The sequence below is a fragment of the Triturus cristatus genome, chromosome 12 (assembly GCF_964204655.1).
Source record: "Triturus cristatus chromosome 12, aTriCri1.1, whole genome shotgun sequence".
NCBI lineage: Eukaryota > Metazoa > Chordata > Amphibia > Caudata > Salamandridae > Triturus > Triturus cristatus.
Genome location: NC_140595.1, coordinates 840,323,737 through 840,340,832, shown reverse-complemented (window position 1 = coordinate 840,340,832; position 17,096 = coordinate 840,323,737). Strand labels below are relative to the sequence as shown.

At 46.8% G+C, this 17,096-nt stretch overlaps 1 protein-coding gene across 1 annotated transcript in view; it reads right to left on the bottom strand.

Annotated features, from left to right (window-relative positions):
- The window catches only part of PSMB6 (proteasome 20S subunit beta 6), a 45,433-nt gene that overhangs the window by 16,581 nt on the left and 11,756 nt on the right, over positions 1-17,096 (bottom strand). Inside the window, exon 3 of the mRNA XM_085639348.1 lies at positions 12,338-12,469. Within this exon, the coding sequence (XP_085495474.1) occupies positions 12,338-12,469 (132 nt within the window). The remainder of the gene's footprint in view (positions 1-12,337; positions 12,470-17,096) is intronic.

Here is a 17,096-nt window from a genome sequence, read left to right as displayed (position 1 = left end):
ACAGAAGAGTGTGTTGTCGCAGGTGAGTGCTTGACTGAGATTTCAGGAGAAAATCGTCCAGGTATGGAAATATTTGCACTCCCTGGAGGCGCAAATACGCTATTACTGGAGCCAGTACCTTCGTGAACACTCGAGGGGCCGAGCGCAGGCCAAATGGTAACACTTTGAATTGGTAATCGTGTTGACCCACTCGAAAACGCAGGAACTTTCGATGCCGCTGTAAAATAGGGATATGAAAATAGGCATCCTGGAGATCTATCGTCGCCAGAAAATCTTCCTGCAAGAGTAAGCGCAAGATGTCTACCAGCGTCATCATACGGAAGGATTGGCTCTCTATATATTTGTTTAGTGCTCTTAGATCGAGGATGGGCCTCCACTCTCCGTTTTTCTTTGTGATCAAAAAGAACCGGGAATAAAAACCTTTTCCCTTCTGAGACACTGGTACCAGTTCTATAGCTCCTTTTTGCCTTAAAAGTCGTACTTGATGCAACAGTTCTTTCATGTGAGCTGGTGGCGGTCCGGAGGGTGGAGTGGGAGGAGGGAATTTGGTGAATTCTAAGGCGTGTCCCTTCTTCACAATGTCCAAAACCCAACGGTCCTTTGAGATGGAGGACCATTGGGAAAAGAACAGAGAGATTCGACCTCCAACCTTGTCTGTCCGGTAAGAGTCACTGTCTCTTTGATGCGGTTCCTCTGTATGAGGATTTTCCTCTATATGACTTGGAGGTTTGCTGCCGTGATGTTTGCTGTTGCTGTCCATAAGAGTAACGGTTGGATCCTTGATTGTAAGGTTTGTATTGTTTATTGTCTCTTCGAAAACTTGAGGAGGTGCCGCGTCCGCGTGCACCACGAAAATTACTCCGCTGAAATTGAATGTTTCCTAGTGATCTAGCTGTTTCAGTGTCTCTCTTTATGGACTGTAGAGCTTCATCGACGTGGCTCCCAAATAAAGACTCGCCGTCATATGCCATGTTTAGGATCATGGACTGAACCTCCTGACGAAAGGATGTAGATTTTAACCATCCTTGCCTACGCAGAACAGCCGCTCCGGCAAGCTGACGGAAACCCATGCAGGCGATGTCTACTGCACAATCGATTATTTCCGCCGATGCCGCTTCTCCCTCTTGGAGCAACTTCATTGCCTCCACTTTAGATGGCTCTGGTAACTCCTGAACCACATCCGAGATATCAGCCCAAACTTGTCTGTCATATCGTCCCAGGATGGCCAAGGCATTAGCTGCTCTAACCACCGTAGAGGCCATAGAAGAGAATTTACGCCCTATGGCATCCATCCGACGTCCGTCACGATCCGGAGGCGAGGTGATAGAAGATGCCGGATTTTTCGCCTTACGTTGCGCTGCCTGCGTAACGACCGACTCAGGTTTAGCCTGACCCGTGAGGCATGCTGGGGTTCCTATTGGTGCCTTATATTTCTTTTCTAATCGAGGCACCTGAGCTGGCAAGGTATTCGGTGTCTGCATTAATTTCTTGCCTTCTTCCCAAATAAACTCAACTATGGGAATAGCATGAGTCTGTTTGTAGGGTTGATTCTTGAAATCATAAAGGAAGCAATCTTCCTCCCTGCGCTCCGTTGTTAACTTAAAACGGTGTGATGCCCTTTCCATCAGTTGGTGAAAATTGGCTATGTCCACTGGAGGTGAATCCCCTGTTACTATCTGTGAGGGGGATGGTGTTTGTGCCTGGTAATTGTCCCACTCCGCCATATCATCATCATTGTCATCTACATCCCCATCATCATCTGGGATTTCACCCTCTTCTGTGTCCTGAGGGCCTTCCTCTACAGGCTCATAATGAGGCAACAACCTTTCCGGAACCTGTCGTGGAGGTACAGGCGGCATCTGAGGAGCAGGATTTACAATAGGTACCGGTGGAATAATTGCTGGAATCACCGGGGTTGACGGAACCTCTGAACGTTGAGGGGATAGAGGGAACCGTTGGTTGTAGTCGTCCAACATGCGTTGGAGATTAGTAATAAGCGACAGAGGAAGAGTCGCCGTTTTATGCTTCGGAGGGGCCTGGTGTATATATACCGGATCCTCATCCTCACTACTGACATCCTGGCACTTAATAACCAAGTCGGATGGACTTTGTGCCGTTCCGAAAGACTCCGGTAACCCCTCGGATTCCTGATCCGAATCTGTAGCGAATAATGGTGAGGGAGGCTGTGCAACTCCCAAAGGAATATTATGTTCCTGGCTCTCCGAGCCCACAGTAGGAGGTAATGGTGTCCAAGAAACTCCTTCCCTTCTTGTTTTCTGGGTAGCCGCCACACCGCTTATTCGTACCCTTACGAATGTCTGTGGAGATGTACTCGTCGATGGAGCCGTCGTCGAAGGAATGATGGTCGAAGGAATTATCGTCGACAAAGTCTGTGGCAACAAAATTGCCGTCGTCGGATTCGCCGTCGACGGAGCCGCCGTCGACGGGGCCATCGCCGACGGAGCCACCGTCGACGGAGCCGCTGCCGACGGAGCCGTCGTCCAGGTCTTCGTAGACAAGGCTTTCGTCAACGGAACCACCGTCGACAGTGTCGTCGTCGGGATCTTCTTTTTCTTCGCCGACGGAATGGGCGTCGACGAGCTCGACGACGTCTTCGTCGACGACACAGTCTTCGTCGACGGAACCTTTACCTTCTTCGTCGACGTCGAAGTAATGGGCACAACAGAAGTCACCGCCCTTGAAGAACTGATGGTAATCGTCGACGAGGATAACGCCGACATAACGCTCGTCGACGACGAAGCAGCTGACGTAGTCGTCGGGGTCACCGTCGACGAGGTAGAAACAGCAGATCTCGTCATCGGGAGGATCGTCGACGAGGCTGACAAGTTTTTCCCCGAGGAATGGGAAGTAGACGTCTCAGCAGCCTGAGAACAGTGTCCCTTAGGCGACAAAGCAGTAGGTGAAACCACAAAGGTGGCAGTTGTCAGAGGCAAAGCCAGCTTCTTTTTCTTCAGGAAAGGAGATGGTAACTCCTGCACACTACTGCGCTTAGAGGCTGGTTGAGAACGACCAGAAAAGAGACTTTCCACATCAGAGAGAGGGTTATCCTTGTCCTTCAGTCTCTGTAGCCATAATAGCAGGCGGCCTGCTCTGTCCTTTAGAGTTTTTGTAGAAAAAGTTCTACAAAACTTACATTTTGCCACCTCATGGTCAGGATATAAACAGTAAATGCACTTACTGTGTGGGTCCTCAGAGAACAAACGCAGTTTTCCACATGAAGAACATGGTCTAAACAAAGATTTCTTACTAGAAGACATCCTCACTGACAAAAACTGAGCAGAGCTCAGGGAGACTCCCTGTCACACGACGTGCGGTAGAAAATCTGAGGTGAGAAGCTCTGAGGAGAAGGTTCTAGAGAGGGGCTGACGCCAGATTGGCTGGAGTTCGGACTTACATAATGACAGAGATAGACTACAAAGGTCTTTTGTCTCTCTCCATTGTATTCCTATGGAGTTTTCTCTTATAGGTACACTATGTGTGTTTTACACCTACATGCGCTAATTATATGATTACTTATGTATATATTTTTTAATATATATATATATATATATATATATATATATATATATATATATATAGCTATTTTATTTACCGTGGGACTCCCACTCCGACGACGGGGAATATTCAAGCATGTGAATCTATGAAAGACACCCTAATACTGGAGAAAGAATATTCCTGTTGGATCTAGTAACGGTCACCAGCCTGAGGGATCTAACTGAGTTGGATGCAGAAGCCTCCTCTCCGAGATCGGAGTAGTGTCTCATTAACCAGGTTACTGCAAAATGGTATAGCAGGAGTGCAGAGATGGCAAGTGTGGAGGGCAGCTTAAACAAACAGGCAGGCCATACATCTTCCTAAATCCAGACTAGCCATCCGTCATTAGGCACTCAGCACTTTTCATAGCACCGCACATAGCCTTTGCAAAGTCTCTCCAATCTTTTTCTTGTTTCTAAACTGGCTTTCAGGTGCACCAGGCTCCGCTTACACGACGAGTCGAGTCTCCATCCTCTTTATTGAGGGTCTACATTTAGATTATCATCAGAACCTTCTGCAATCCATTACTTCGCTCCTCAACGGTCACTAAGAAGCAGCTACCAATCTGCAGAACGCGGTTCTGTCCTGCATGGGAACAGGATGACTAGCACTGCCCCGAGGCTAGGAGGTCATCCCTGCCCAAGAGAAACAAAAACAAGACTAGGGTCAATACCTTCTTCCATTGCCTTTAGAAGCAGAGAAGCAAGAACCTGCTTCACCCTCACAATTCCAGGGCTCGCAACCCTCCAAGGGGCTCGCAACCCTCCAAGGGGCTCGCAACCCTCCAAGGGGCTCGCAACCCTCCAAGGGGGGGGGGGGGGGGGGGGGGGTTGTGTCTCGTAACCATGTCTTCCGTGGAACCCAAAGACAATCTTAATTTCTCCGAGTGAGGGAAACCTGCTCATGTTTTAGAGGCAAACGTGAATCTGGAATCTTTTGAACCATCCATCTAGCCTGACCCAATGAGAAAAAAATGGTGAAAATCAGGTCACTCGTGTTAACTTTTTTTAACTAAACTAGTGGCAACAGGTGTCACCTTGAGGGTGCCTCACTACCAGAAAAATGCCACTGACACCAGCAGATTCTGAGATTTAGTTGCAGGCAGAGAAAAGACAACTCTAGGGAAAATACAGTGGGTACTGGCAAACTAGTTTGCAAACTACTTTCGAATTTGTCCTGAGGGTCTCAGGGCTTCTGTGATAAGGACCCCAAAAGGTCCCAATTTGCAAGCCTATTGGTCACCAGGAAACAGCTAGTTGGGTGCCAAGGAATTCTAACACAGGGCTACCTGGTCGTTTGGTTGAACTTGGTGGGTCATAATATTTTGAAAGATAATGTTTGTTTATTTTATAGGTTCCTACTTTTATTGTAGAGCATCCTTAGGTACCAAATGCTACAATGACCAAGTAAAGAATGGGGACGATTATCCCTGCCTGCATCCTGTCACTCAACCCCTATTGTCAGAAAGAAGACCCAAGGACTTCCCAATATTATTGAGCAGAAAACTGGCTTTCCTCCCAAGGGTATTGGTGCAATGTTGAACTATTTTTCTAGGGTCTAGCAGTAGGGAATTCTAATAATGTTTGGGGTTGGTTTTCCAGCCTAGAAGGTGCTAAGCATTTTTTTCTACTTCTGTCACCTATCTAAGGTCTTCTTGATTTTCTAAAAACACATCACTATCAGACATGCACATTAGTAACAGTTAATCTGTTGCTGTATACAGCATTCTGAGTTGCTAACCTGCAGCATGCTTTAACTACTACACCCCGCTACCCAGACCGAATCAGGGGCTGGAGGCAAGTACTCTGACATTTAAAGTGGAGTGCAATAGAATATTGTGACCCCTGGACAGGAGGTGTAACTGCCTAACCCAAACAGTTCGTGCCCAATAACTGATTACTGCCACAGGACCATAAGAATAGGCCCCACAATGGTTGAGGAAACTGTAAGGAAGTTATCAAGAAGAATAGCAGACATCTTGTAGGACCTGGCACATCACTCCCTTGAGAGAGGCCTCCTTTGTCTGTGTGCACTCTTAGATGATAGAAAAGAGTCCGGTATTCCAGAGCTGTCTTGTCCGCTCTAGGGTGAATTCAGTAGGCAGCTTTGGTACTCTTGTCATTTGTTGGTGGTCTGAGAAAAGAAGGAAGTTTTCAGATTGGGCTCAAAGAAACAAAAAAAGGTAAAGTATAGCTTGACCATCTTTTGGTAGCTTTTTCTGGGGTCATAACTTCATAACCTTGAGACAGCAGCCTTATCCCGCACCTCGTTGAGGATGCAGAGTTCAGAGCAATTAGCAGCTGGACTGGAATCAGCTGTGGAGCTGGGAGTACAGTTCGATACAACAGAACAGTGGATCAGAAGGAGACTTGGTGGCGATGTAGATTTCTGGCACGCATAAGTGAAGAGTAAAAGGGATTCCTGAGTAATAGGATCGATGAACAGAATGGGTTGAGGGCAATTGAGGAGGTCGCTGCTAGGCCTAGCAAGAAGTCTTGGGTAGCTTTTAGCGGCATCAGTCCAGAAATCAATTGCCATGGGCTCAGTGCTTCCATGCGGTCAAGTAATCTGTTGTGATCACTTTTTTTTAAGTGGCCTTGAAAGCTGAAGGTGGAAGAGGAGACTAGCAAGTGAATTACTATGCCGGCGTAGGTCACACAAAGGCAGGAAAGTGGGGTAGGAAATAAATGATCAGTATATGTAGAATTGAGTTGATTTATGGGTAGCAGTCTACAAACAAGCTTCCAAAGAGCAGGAAAAGGGAAGCAGGGTAGGGAAGGAATACACAAACCCCAACAGCAAAGCCATTCACAGCCATGCTACCTTTTAACTACACCGCTCGCTGCCCTCTGGGCTGTGCACGGCCTAACCAAGGGGTGACATATGTATTAAAAGGAAGGTTTGGGCTGGCAAAAGGTTTATTTTGCCAGGCGGAATGGCAGTTTGAAACTGCACTACAGGCTGCACTGGCAGCCCAGAGAGTGCAGAGTCCCAATGCCAAAATTCAGCAACAGAATGGAAAAACAAATTTGGAGCGATACTGTTCCAAAAGGCGCCAGGACCAACAAGGTCTAATCAAACTGTAAGGGAACGAGTTCCATGCTAGCAAGTGATGTGGAAATCTTGTCGTGGAAATCTGGTCGTGGAAATCTTGTCGTGGAAATCTTGTCGTGGAAATCTTGTCGTGGAAATCTTGTCGTGGAAATCTTGTCGTGTGCGCTAGATTCCGGAGGGCAAGTAGTAGATTACCTCGGGAGTCTCAAGACACTTATGTTCACCCATTTTGGTCACATGCATCCTTTTACTGTGACAGACTTGCACTGAAACAAGTCAAGCACCTGTCAGATAACGCACAAAATAATTTCCTCCAATACATACGTTCGTCCATAAACACTGCGTGCTTGACCTCTGAGGAAACCTGAGCTTCTCATTCAAACGCAACACAAATGCTACTTTGGTTGATTGTACAAAATTCAACTACTTAATGGTTCAAGCAAGCAGCATACCAACACTCAAGAAATATATTCCAGCCAAACACACCATCAGGTCTTCATGTAGTCGCAGGTTTGCACTACTAACTTATTCTCCAAATTTAGTAGGCGTCCGTTTCCAAAATACTCTGACCCTGAAGAGATTAGTCAAAACCACAGATCATACCACTTCCCGATTCTGCACTGTAGGTTGAAGTGCGCTCAATGATAAACTCGCTTTGTCTCTGTTATATTTTATGTGCAGACCAAAAAAACGTTATGACAATAGGCCTAACCAAGAGGTCAATTATTTCAGGCAAAAGGGGGTATCATACGCCCTCATAACAGAAGTGCTCAATTAAGTCAGAGACACTGCAATCTTTGGCACGCTTCAAGTTGAAGGCCCGAATACTAGGCAAGAGCAGAGTATTGAAATAAGAAAGGGAAGAGAAGAAATCTTCATTTAAATGTGATGAATAGCATGATAAGCTTTGTGTTTTGAATACCCCTCTGATCAACATGAATGGTATATTTTGTATTCTGGAGGGTACCGTGACTTAGGTTTACTTATACGACAAATCCTTCATGGTCTCTCAAAGTACAAGAGCCTACCAGCCCACAGGTTTGATGCTAAACTGGAAACCATAATTAGGAAGGCATTTATACAACATTGGGAACAGGTTCATTGGAGATTAGAAGACAAAATGCTTTTTCTTCACATGAAGGGGAAATCAATTTACTACGTGAAGCTCGGTGTATCACATTTTCCCATGAATGTATTTACGAGCTAAGAGTTTTGGCCTCCTCCACACTTGATTCCACTTGCAAAGTGTTTTACTGAAATGAAGACTGTTTAGCAAATACCATCCCTCCACGGAACCACACAACTCCTCAACCACAAAAGAACATTAAAACAAGCATTGAAAATGCAATATGTCTCGTCTTTGATCAAGTTAAAGCCATTTGCTTTGCTAATGGTATTGAATAGCAATGCAAATGGCTTTAACTTAATGAAAAGCGAGACATATTGCATTTTTAATGCTGGTTTGAGGATTGGCTTGACAGCACAGCTATCTGCATTTTACTATATGCCATTGGTTTGTTTGGGTCAGCACACATCAGCCCAGGTCTGATCTGGCCAGCCTGGCAAGTGGGCAATCCCCGGGAGGCTGGAGCCCCAGGAGGCCGGTTCTGACAATTAAAGGCACGTTTTGGCCTCTAGGAGTAGTGGTGCACGTTACACGATCCAAGCGGCAACTTGAAAGAGTTGCTCTAGTTCTAGGTCGCATTAGCAAGTCTGCACATGGGCGCTGAATTTATCATTTTTGCCAGGGCGGTTTTAAGTTCCCAGTTTAAGCCATGGCTTTTTTTTGTTTTATTCTTGATACTTTTGTCTCCCCTTCTTGATATTTGGCAAGAAGTCAATAAGGGATATCGGTCTTCCCTTCTTTTCTAGGCCTAAACCTGAAACACAAAAACATATCCGGATTCGAGCAAATGCAATAAAGCAAAACAACTTCTCATTACGGATTGTCTGCCTCCTGGTGCCAAGGAGCCTTCAGGGCTGGATGTCAGGCGGCCACACAGCCAGCATGCATTCTGATGTGCAGCCGAACATTAAGTGGCACTAAAAATGGACACCTCCTGTCTCAACGACATCACCTGGCCCTAGGAATAGTATTATTGTGTGATAAAGACGAGCACCTTCGGCAAGGAATGCTAGGCATGAAACCCTACTCCTAAGGGTTTGTATTCATGCAAGGAATGGGGCTGGCCTCGCCCACAAAAATGTTAAATGCATGCTCAGTAGCTATTTATTCACAGCAAGATGTGCATTACTTTGAGTCTGGAACAACTTGGGCACACAAAGTTGGGCGCCTTAATTAAATAAATACCCAATGCCTAAGTGATGGCTCATGAACATGTAATTGACACCACTACATATGAAGCTTTTTATTTATACTTGAGCAGTATACTTGCGGCTCAGGCGGTCCCCGAGTTTGGGAGGGCGGGGGACGGTAGTCGAAAGACGACTTGCTCACTGCTGCCATCCCCAAAAAGAGTTCTGCCCAGGTCAGACTGTCTGGGTTAGAGAAAGTGCAGACCTCCAATGCCTTCATGAGCGCGGAGAGAGCCTGCTCTATCCAATCCTGGTGCTACTCATGCAGTGAGAGCAGCGCCAGGATTGGGCAGTGCAGTTTCCTGCGTCCGGAGCTTCCAGAAGACACCCGATGGAGGAGTACGTCACACTGAAAGCTTGGAAGGTACGTCTTTTTTTTGGGTGCCGCCTTCACCACGCTTGGTACATGACAGCTGCCACTGCCTGTGTGTTTGCAAGGTGGATTGTCCATTCAGCGTGTGTATAACACTGATTGTCCCCATGCAAAAAGATGCTTCGCCATTATAGGGAGCAGGAGCCATTTCATCTCCAAAGATGAGGGATGACGCACTGGTCCCCATTGTAGGTCTGTGTCTATGACAGTGGCCAGAAGTGATGACAGTGGCATGGGAGGGTCAAGGGATGAACAGAGCTTTCAATGCTTTTGTGGTTGTTGTAAACATGCTTGCTTGGTCTGATGCAGGTCTCAAGCTGTGCAGAGGTGGTTGTTAATGAAACATTTCCTGTCACCACTTCCTGGGTGGGGAGGAGGGAGTATATAAGCCCATTTGGTGGCGAGATGAGTGTCAAAGCTTGGGAAAATATTTTCTCTATCCAAGGACATCACAATTGATAGTGTCAATGTTTGTTTTTAGCTAGCTAGCCTGCGTAATTACAAAAAGGTATCCAAACGTATGCAAATCTGCCTACCCCACTACATTGAGGCATGTTTCCTGTGCACAACACTCAAAAGGCCAGGTCCATTCCCGATTCCTTGCCCTGCTTATTTTTTTTTAATTCATTTTTTTCATTCTTATATAGCGCAAACTCGATCCAAAGGTATTTTAGCGCTTTACATAAGCACCAGTTGCATTACACAAGGACACATTCATTTTTTGGTAAGCACGGGGAGATTAAGTGATTTGCCCAAAAATCACAGGATGTTGAGCGGACGCCAAACGCGAACCTGGCTCCCCAACTCCAAAGTCAGCAGTTCTAGCCGTTATGACACATCGTCAAGAGAGGTCGAGAGGGACCCCTGCCGAAGGACACATGGGGCTGAGCGTACGAAGTGTCACTCTGTACGCACAACACTTCTGTAGACAGCCCTCTCACTGACGGACCGAGTTGGCTACGCCACAGTGCCATCCAGCGCTGTTTCACCCCCTTAGCCATCCCTGCGCAGGCATCACCAGTGCCACCTCTCGGCCGGCCCTAGGGCCCTCGCCACTGCCCTTTGATGTTCCCCACTGAGCTGGAAATGTAAAGCATCTGCAGAGCACTTTGATGGTGTGTAATTATAGCACCAATGTGTAAGCTGCAGGTCGGAGGTCAGCGTGCTGACGGGAAGAAAAGCTCTGCAGGGACGGGCAGTAAAACAAGCAACGGATGATGTGTGTCTCGTAAACCTCGCGGCGTGCTGCAAGGGTGAGGATGGACAATGTCCAGGTATGAAGTTGGATTCACTGTTAAAAACCCCACGCCGAGGCTGTTTAAGATTCACGCCAGGAACCCCCATGCCCAGCCTCCGTGTACAGGCGGCCCACCTCAGGCTGGGGTTTCTTATATCCCACGGTCCGGTTGCCAACTCCCCATGGCGCTGTTTGGCATGACTGCAGCCATATTAGCACAGCAGGGTAATAAGTCTCAGAAAAATAGACTCCACACACACACACACACACACAGACTCTTAAATAGAAACTTTGGAACTGGAAAACCAAATTAGAGTCTTTGAATTGACTCAACATCATGTGATTCAAGGCAAACCACTTAAACTACCCGTGCCTCAAAAAAAAAAAAAAAAGAAGGGGGGGGGGGTTGGCCTTGTGGAATGTAACTGTAAAGCGCTCCAGTTCCATTGGGTCAAGGTTGCGTCGTATTGAATTGCAAAAAAAGCAAAATAGCAAGTGATACTCATTTTTCGAGCCTCAGATTTCTGGAAATGGGCGGAAAAGGATTGCCGTCTAAGATTTGGCGGGGTGGGGGCAGGAGTGACAGGTGTCGGTGCGGGCTGGTGAGCCTTAGATTTCATGCCAATCTCACTAAGCAAGCATCAGCAAAACGATTGGCTTAGCCAATGATTACTGTGCAGCATCCGCAAAAACAAAAGCGGAAAAAAAAGTGCGATGGCGTGAACGTGCACATGAAAGCATGTCATGACGCTGCTGGAAGATGTGGGAGTTATGGAATTCCCTATGCACGTGCATGCATGACGACTTTTGGGCGCACATTTGCCACCACCCATGTGTGCATAGGGAATGACGAAGCCATCATATATGTATTTACTTTTATTTACTGTTACAAGATGGTAGCGCCGGTAAATAAAATCAAAACATTAATTTCTTCTTGTGAAAAGACACTGAAGAAAGTGGGGTGGCCTGGCAACAAATGACAGGAAAAACAAGCATCGATCCCGTGTCTTTATGGGGCCATGTGTTTGAACATGGCCCCATAAAGATAAGAATGTGCTTTGCGACAGACGCAAAGCAGGCCACCGAGTCCGGTTCGGAGGCCAAAGGGAGTCTACAGAAAACCCCAATTTCCAAAGGCAGGCCACCGTTTAGCATAAACGGTGACGCCAGCCAATGGAAATGAGGGGCGGGACTTGAAGCCCCCTTCTGAAATGCCCTTCATTACAAAAGTTCTCGCAGAGCGAGCAACGCGTTGGGCTGCAACGCTACACGCGAGACCTAAAAAATTTGTAATTTTGGGCACTAGAACGTTTGGCAGAAGAAATGCAAGGACCATTTCACAATAAATCTAAGCATGTAGTGAATTGTATCAATATCGGTGCCTTGGAGCTGCTAAGTTGGCACTTCATTACTTGCATGCAACACTGCATACAAAGTAAAGAAACTGCCTATGAAATAATCAGCAGAGGCTATATTTTGTTCCCAGTTTATCCAGGATATAAAAAAATTAAAATCCTGGAGCTCAAGGGTTGTCTTATTAAAATACACTTACAGAACAGTAAGTGGTGTAACAGGTATAGTTCGTGTTAATTAGGAGACGTTGACATCGGTCAATCAAACCAGACAAGTAATCAACAACAATGAAACAAACGAGGACATAAACTCGCCCACTGTATGCAGCTCAGTGGCTTACAAGCTGGATAATGTTGGCCATTTCACTCCCTCTCCGATTTCTGAGAGTGAAAGACGCAGGGGTGCTTGGATGGAATGGGACGTAGACAAAGGAGCTCCTGCAGTCTCACCTGTGGAATCCAAGCTGGTAGGTGACTGCATCAGCGATGGCTTGCGTGTCTGCAGCAGAGCCGGAGCGACAGCAGAAGATGCGGTCATGAATCGGAGTCAGCTTGTCGGTCACTCGGTTTGCAATATAAGCCCTATAATAAGAAAGCAGAGTGTCGACTATGGGGATGGTGCATACCTGTGAAGAGAATGCATTTACATCTTTGGCAGAGAGGCGTAAGGGTTAAAATAAAAACAGATCAATAGTGTTTTCATAGGATGATGCATAGCACACATTGGGCTGCAGGAGTTCAAGCAGCCGGGGCACTACCTAGACGTGGTCACGCAGAGAGACCACAGAAGCGCCAATCAGTCGATTAAAGTCCAACGATGAAACATTCAATGGCTTATGTTTACATTTTATTAACTTAACACAAAAAGGATCACAGTGAAATACAGATAATACGCGGGCTTCATAAAAGAAAACCATATTGTTCACCTATAACAGATAATCAAATTACTATTCACCAACAATTAAGGTCGGTCTTACAAAGAAGTCATGGTAGATAATTTTTTGGGGCACTATTTATTCTAACTCCTAGAGGAGACTGGGTAAACCAGAGCACCTCGTAGCGAGCGGAAAACAAACACAGAGACTGTCACTTCTTCGAACAAAAGGGAATTTATTATATATTTCAATCAACCCAGGTATACTGTGAAACTGTTCCTACGTTTCTGGTTTGCCCTACAGTCCCACTGATTGTCAATGAAAGGGGCTTCCAGAGGCCCAAACAGGCCAGAGAACATAACAGTACATGTATAAGAGTGTGAATCAAGACACTGGAGTGTATGTTTGGGAGTCTTTAGAAGACTGACGGCCCTCTTGATACAACTGCTTGTCTGTGAACAGTTCCTGTGATGCAAATGTGAATTACAGGAACAGTCCAACACATTTCAGAAATAAAGTGATTAGTTCCAGCCTACTAAATAACGTTTAAATATTGGATTCTTTCCTCTGTTGCAGAAAGTGGTGATATGTATCAATTGCTATTCTGGCAAACACGTCACCTCTACAACGCACCACAAACATGTAACCCAGAGCGTTGCAACCATTGTCACAACTTCTGAACAGTTTGTGCTAGACTGGAACACACACATTACACCTACGATAAGCCACAAAAGTGGTTCTCTGAAATCTTCCTCCACACCACATTAAGTGCACACATTGCATAACAATAAGGACCTTTCAAGTGCAGCACATTCTAGGAAGGTGACAAGCTCTGTCAGATCTCACACGTTACTCATCGCAATCACAGGCTCGTCAAATACCTGGCTCACAAACAGCTTGGGATTAAAAACCCTACTCCTTTACTGGGGCATCACAAGTGACAGTTCAAATCAACAACAATATTACCACCTAATCTGTCTGCTGCACTACATTAAAGTTTCAGTAATCTGACTCTCCTGCTGCAGCTGAACAAAGGTTACGCAACATAAATTACTACTCCAGCTTACAATTGTTAACTGCATCACAGGAGCGATGGATCTCAGGATAACAATGTGATGTCAACATTCTCATGTGTGTGACTAAGAGTGCCAGGATTGCTCGTGACGACTAACACTATTAGGAAACCGAAACGGCACATAGAACAGTAAAAATAGAATGACCGATTTGTCTCAATATTAGAATACTTCTGAAACAGTGCAGCAGGCAAGAAACTACATAAATAATGAATAATCAAGACATGTGTATAAAAACATGCTGACCTGATGCACTAGTGGTCACTGAAAGTTTCACAGATGAAGCCAATTCATGTTACACCATAGAACTGCGAGGCAGTGCTTTAAAGGTAAAATTACAGGGTGGCTGGAGTGAGGACCAAACATGAAGTTTCCACGCTGAGTGCCAACAACTCTTTTCAACATTGTAATTGTAGGATCTGCTTTTGTGGTTACCTCAAATTTTTACCTGGCGCAAAGCTGTTATTGACTAGTCTGACTGGGTTCCCGCTAATCAGGACCCCAGTCTATCTGCTTTCTCCCTTAAATTGGTATGTTCAGTACTTCGTACCCAGATCGGATATTGGGGTACCATTATCTGTTCCTAGTATTGGAACAGAGGTACCCAGGGCATAGGCACCCTAGAGGTCCCCCATGGGCTGAATCATGCTTAATGCTACCCTTGCGAGACCATTCAAAATGGAACTATAGGCCTGCAAGTGCAGCCTGTGTAAGCTGGTGCTAGCACCAATTACTACAGATATAGGTTTCCTAGGTCTGGGGTCACTGCACTCAAAACCTTTAAGTCACCCCTATCAATCCTGAAGGCAGGGTGCTTGGTTCTAAGTGTGAGATCGCCCCTGCATGAGCAGGCCACCCCCTACAGCCTAAGGAGTCCATTCTCCCGGGTTGCAAGTGAAGCAACCATATCTTATAGAGAGAGGCATTGCGGAATTACGCGATGACCTTCTTGAAACTGGCTGCAACGAATACTATCATGTTTGGTATCAAACATGTTGGAATAATACACCCACACCGTAAACGGTGGAGGAGGTATGATTCCAAGCACCGGAAGAGCCCTCCCGTTAAGTTCTCAGGGCTCCTGGTACCAGCTTTCTTGACCCGGATAGCACAAAATGGTTGCTGCTGACCAGACACACATTTCTGCCCTCCTGCTGCTGAGCCAAGCTCGAGCAGGGGAAGGCAGAACAATAGGCATACTGTCACAGGGAGATGTGACCACCTCCCAGACAGGATTCAGTGTATTGGGGCACGGTGGGTGCGCTTGCCAACGCCACTCAGTCTGCATGAGGGGCACATTGGTGTCCCTGTGCATAGTCCAGTTCAAACCAGCTATGGGAGCCGTTGGCTCCTGCTCTGGCACAAAAATGGATAAAGGACATGGAAGTAACCTCCCCCCTGTCCAGACCCTGGCCTGGGAGGGTCACCTGAATTGTTCCAACCCTTTCCTTAGGGTACTTAAGGGCTTACTTGTGGGTGGGTCCCTAGATTGGTCGTGGGATGAATTTCAAATCGGACACCACTTCTACTGTCTGGGCACTCTGAACTTCGCTTGGAGTTCACTTAGTCTCCCCTTCAGTCTGCTGCATTGTCTGTGCAACACACAGGAATCTTCAAAGGCCTGTGGGCATCAAGGACACATGAAGGAATCTCCCTTGGAGTGAAGGAGTCACTCCCCTGCATTTGCAGGCACCGCAACTAAGTAGACCAGTCTGCTGATCCCGAGCTCCTCCAGACTCCGTAAGGTTCTGCAACCACAGATGGTGGCTTCCCACAGCTACGAGGCCTGTCCTCCCTCTCACCATGTGTGAGGCCAGTATCCCTCGTGGGGGATGCAATAACTGAACCCCTGTGCACTATGTTCACTTGAAAAGGCTTGTTGGCTTCCTTCCAAGAAGATCTTCAGGCTCCAAGTAGCCGCAGCCTCGAGCACATACAGTGACCAGAATCTTCAGCCACATCGCATCGTGGTCTGCATCTTTTTGTGAGCTGCTTGAGGTCCACTCGCGACTCCAGTGCCTCCGGCCTGTGGGTCCAATTGAGGGTCACCTTTGCTTCTTTTGGGCTCCCCGATTGCTCAGGTCCTGCCCAGACTCTCCTGCCTGTGGAGAGTCCCCTGGACCTTGCTGGTCCGACACTGCACCATCTTCGGCTTCAGCGTTGGTTGCATTTGCCAAAGCTTGTTGGTGCTCCCGCCGGACACCAACCCACCAGCTATCGACATCAGATGAGGCAGAGCGCGGGCATAGCTCTTGGTCTTCCTCAGTGTCGCCTGGTCCTCACAGTTGCAGAGTTAAAGTCAGCGCCATCCATCCTTCAACACTAGACATCGGAGGACATTAGTCTTCCAAGTCTCCTGGACACTCCTGAGTGACAGACTCTGTCCCCTCTGCTTGCAGGTACTTCTCATCTAGAATCCAGCTTTGGATTCCACCCGACACTTTCTCCTCCTGCTGCTGCAGTGGCACTTTCCTGAAGTCCTCCATTGGGTTTGACTGCAGTTTCCCAAACCACTTCACACCTATGCACCCGGCTTCCCTGGTGTAGGTAACGTGGTTACTAGGGTATCCACGGGTGTGTTGCCTTTCCAACCCGTCTTCCAAGGCGTTTCTTCAGAGTCCACTAAGAAGGGTCCTTAATCTTGAAATATCCAACCACAACTTACCCGTAGAGTTGTAAGGAGCACACGGTCGTGTTCCCAGACTTCATATGCTCTCCCGAGGGGTCCCCATCTACTCACCTGGTGTGGTTCCTTGGGCCCCCAGCACTTCTACATCCTCTCAACCTGTCTTGGCGCGAGTCGTGGTTCTTATACCACTTTGAGTATATGGTTTGGTCACGCCCCCGGGGTCCGCTGTGTATTCTGTGCTATTTACTGTATTTTTTTGCAAAGTATTGTGTGCATTGTGATTATCTCTGGGAGGAGATATCTAAAAGTGTTAGAGAGTTTATTATAATAAATACATATTTTTATACATATCTTGTGCGGCTCTTTTTCACGTAATCAATACTACAAGATTGCATTCTTGTAAAACAAGCTGCTTTACACTACTTCTGGATTAAGCCTGAGGCTGCTCTCCACAGCTCCCACTTAAGGAGCTTCTAAGGTTGTCCAAGACCTCTTAAATCACCATAAGGAATGTCTGGACTGGTGCAAGGTGCCCACTTACATTAGTGGACATACCAGGCCAGCTTCTCACTGTAATGGTGGGATTTTTATTGGCGGTTCCAGAGTCCGTAAGAGGAGACAACAAGGGATGC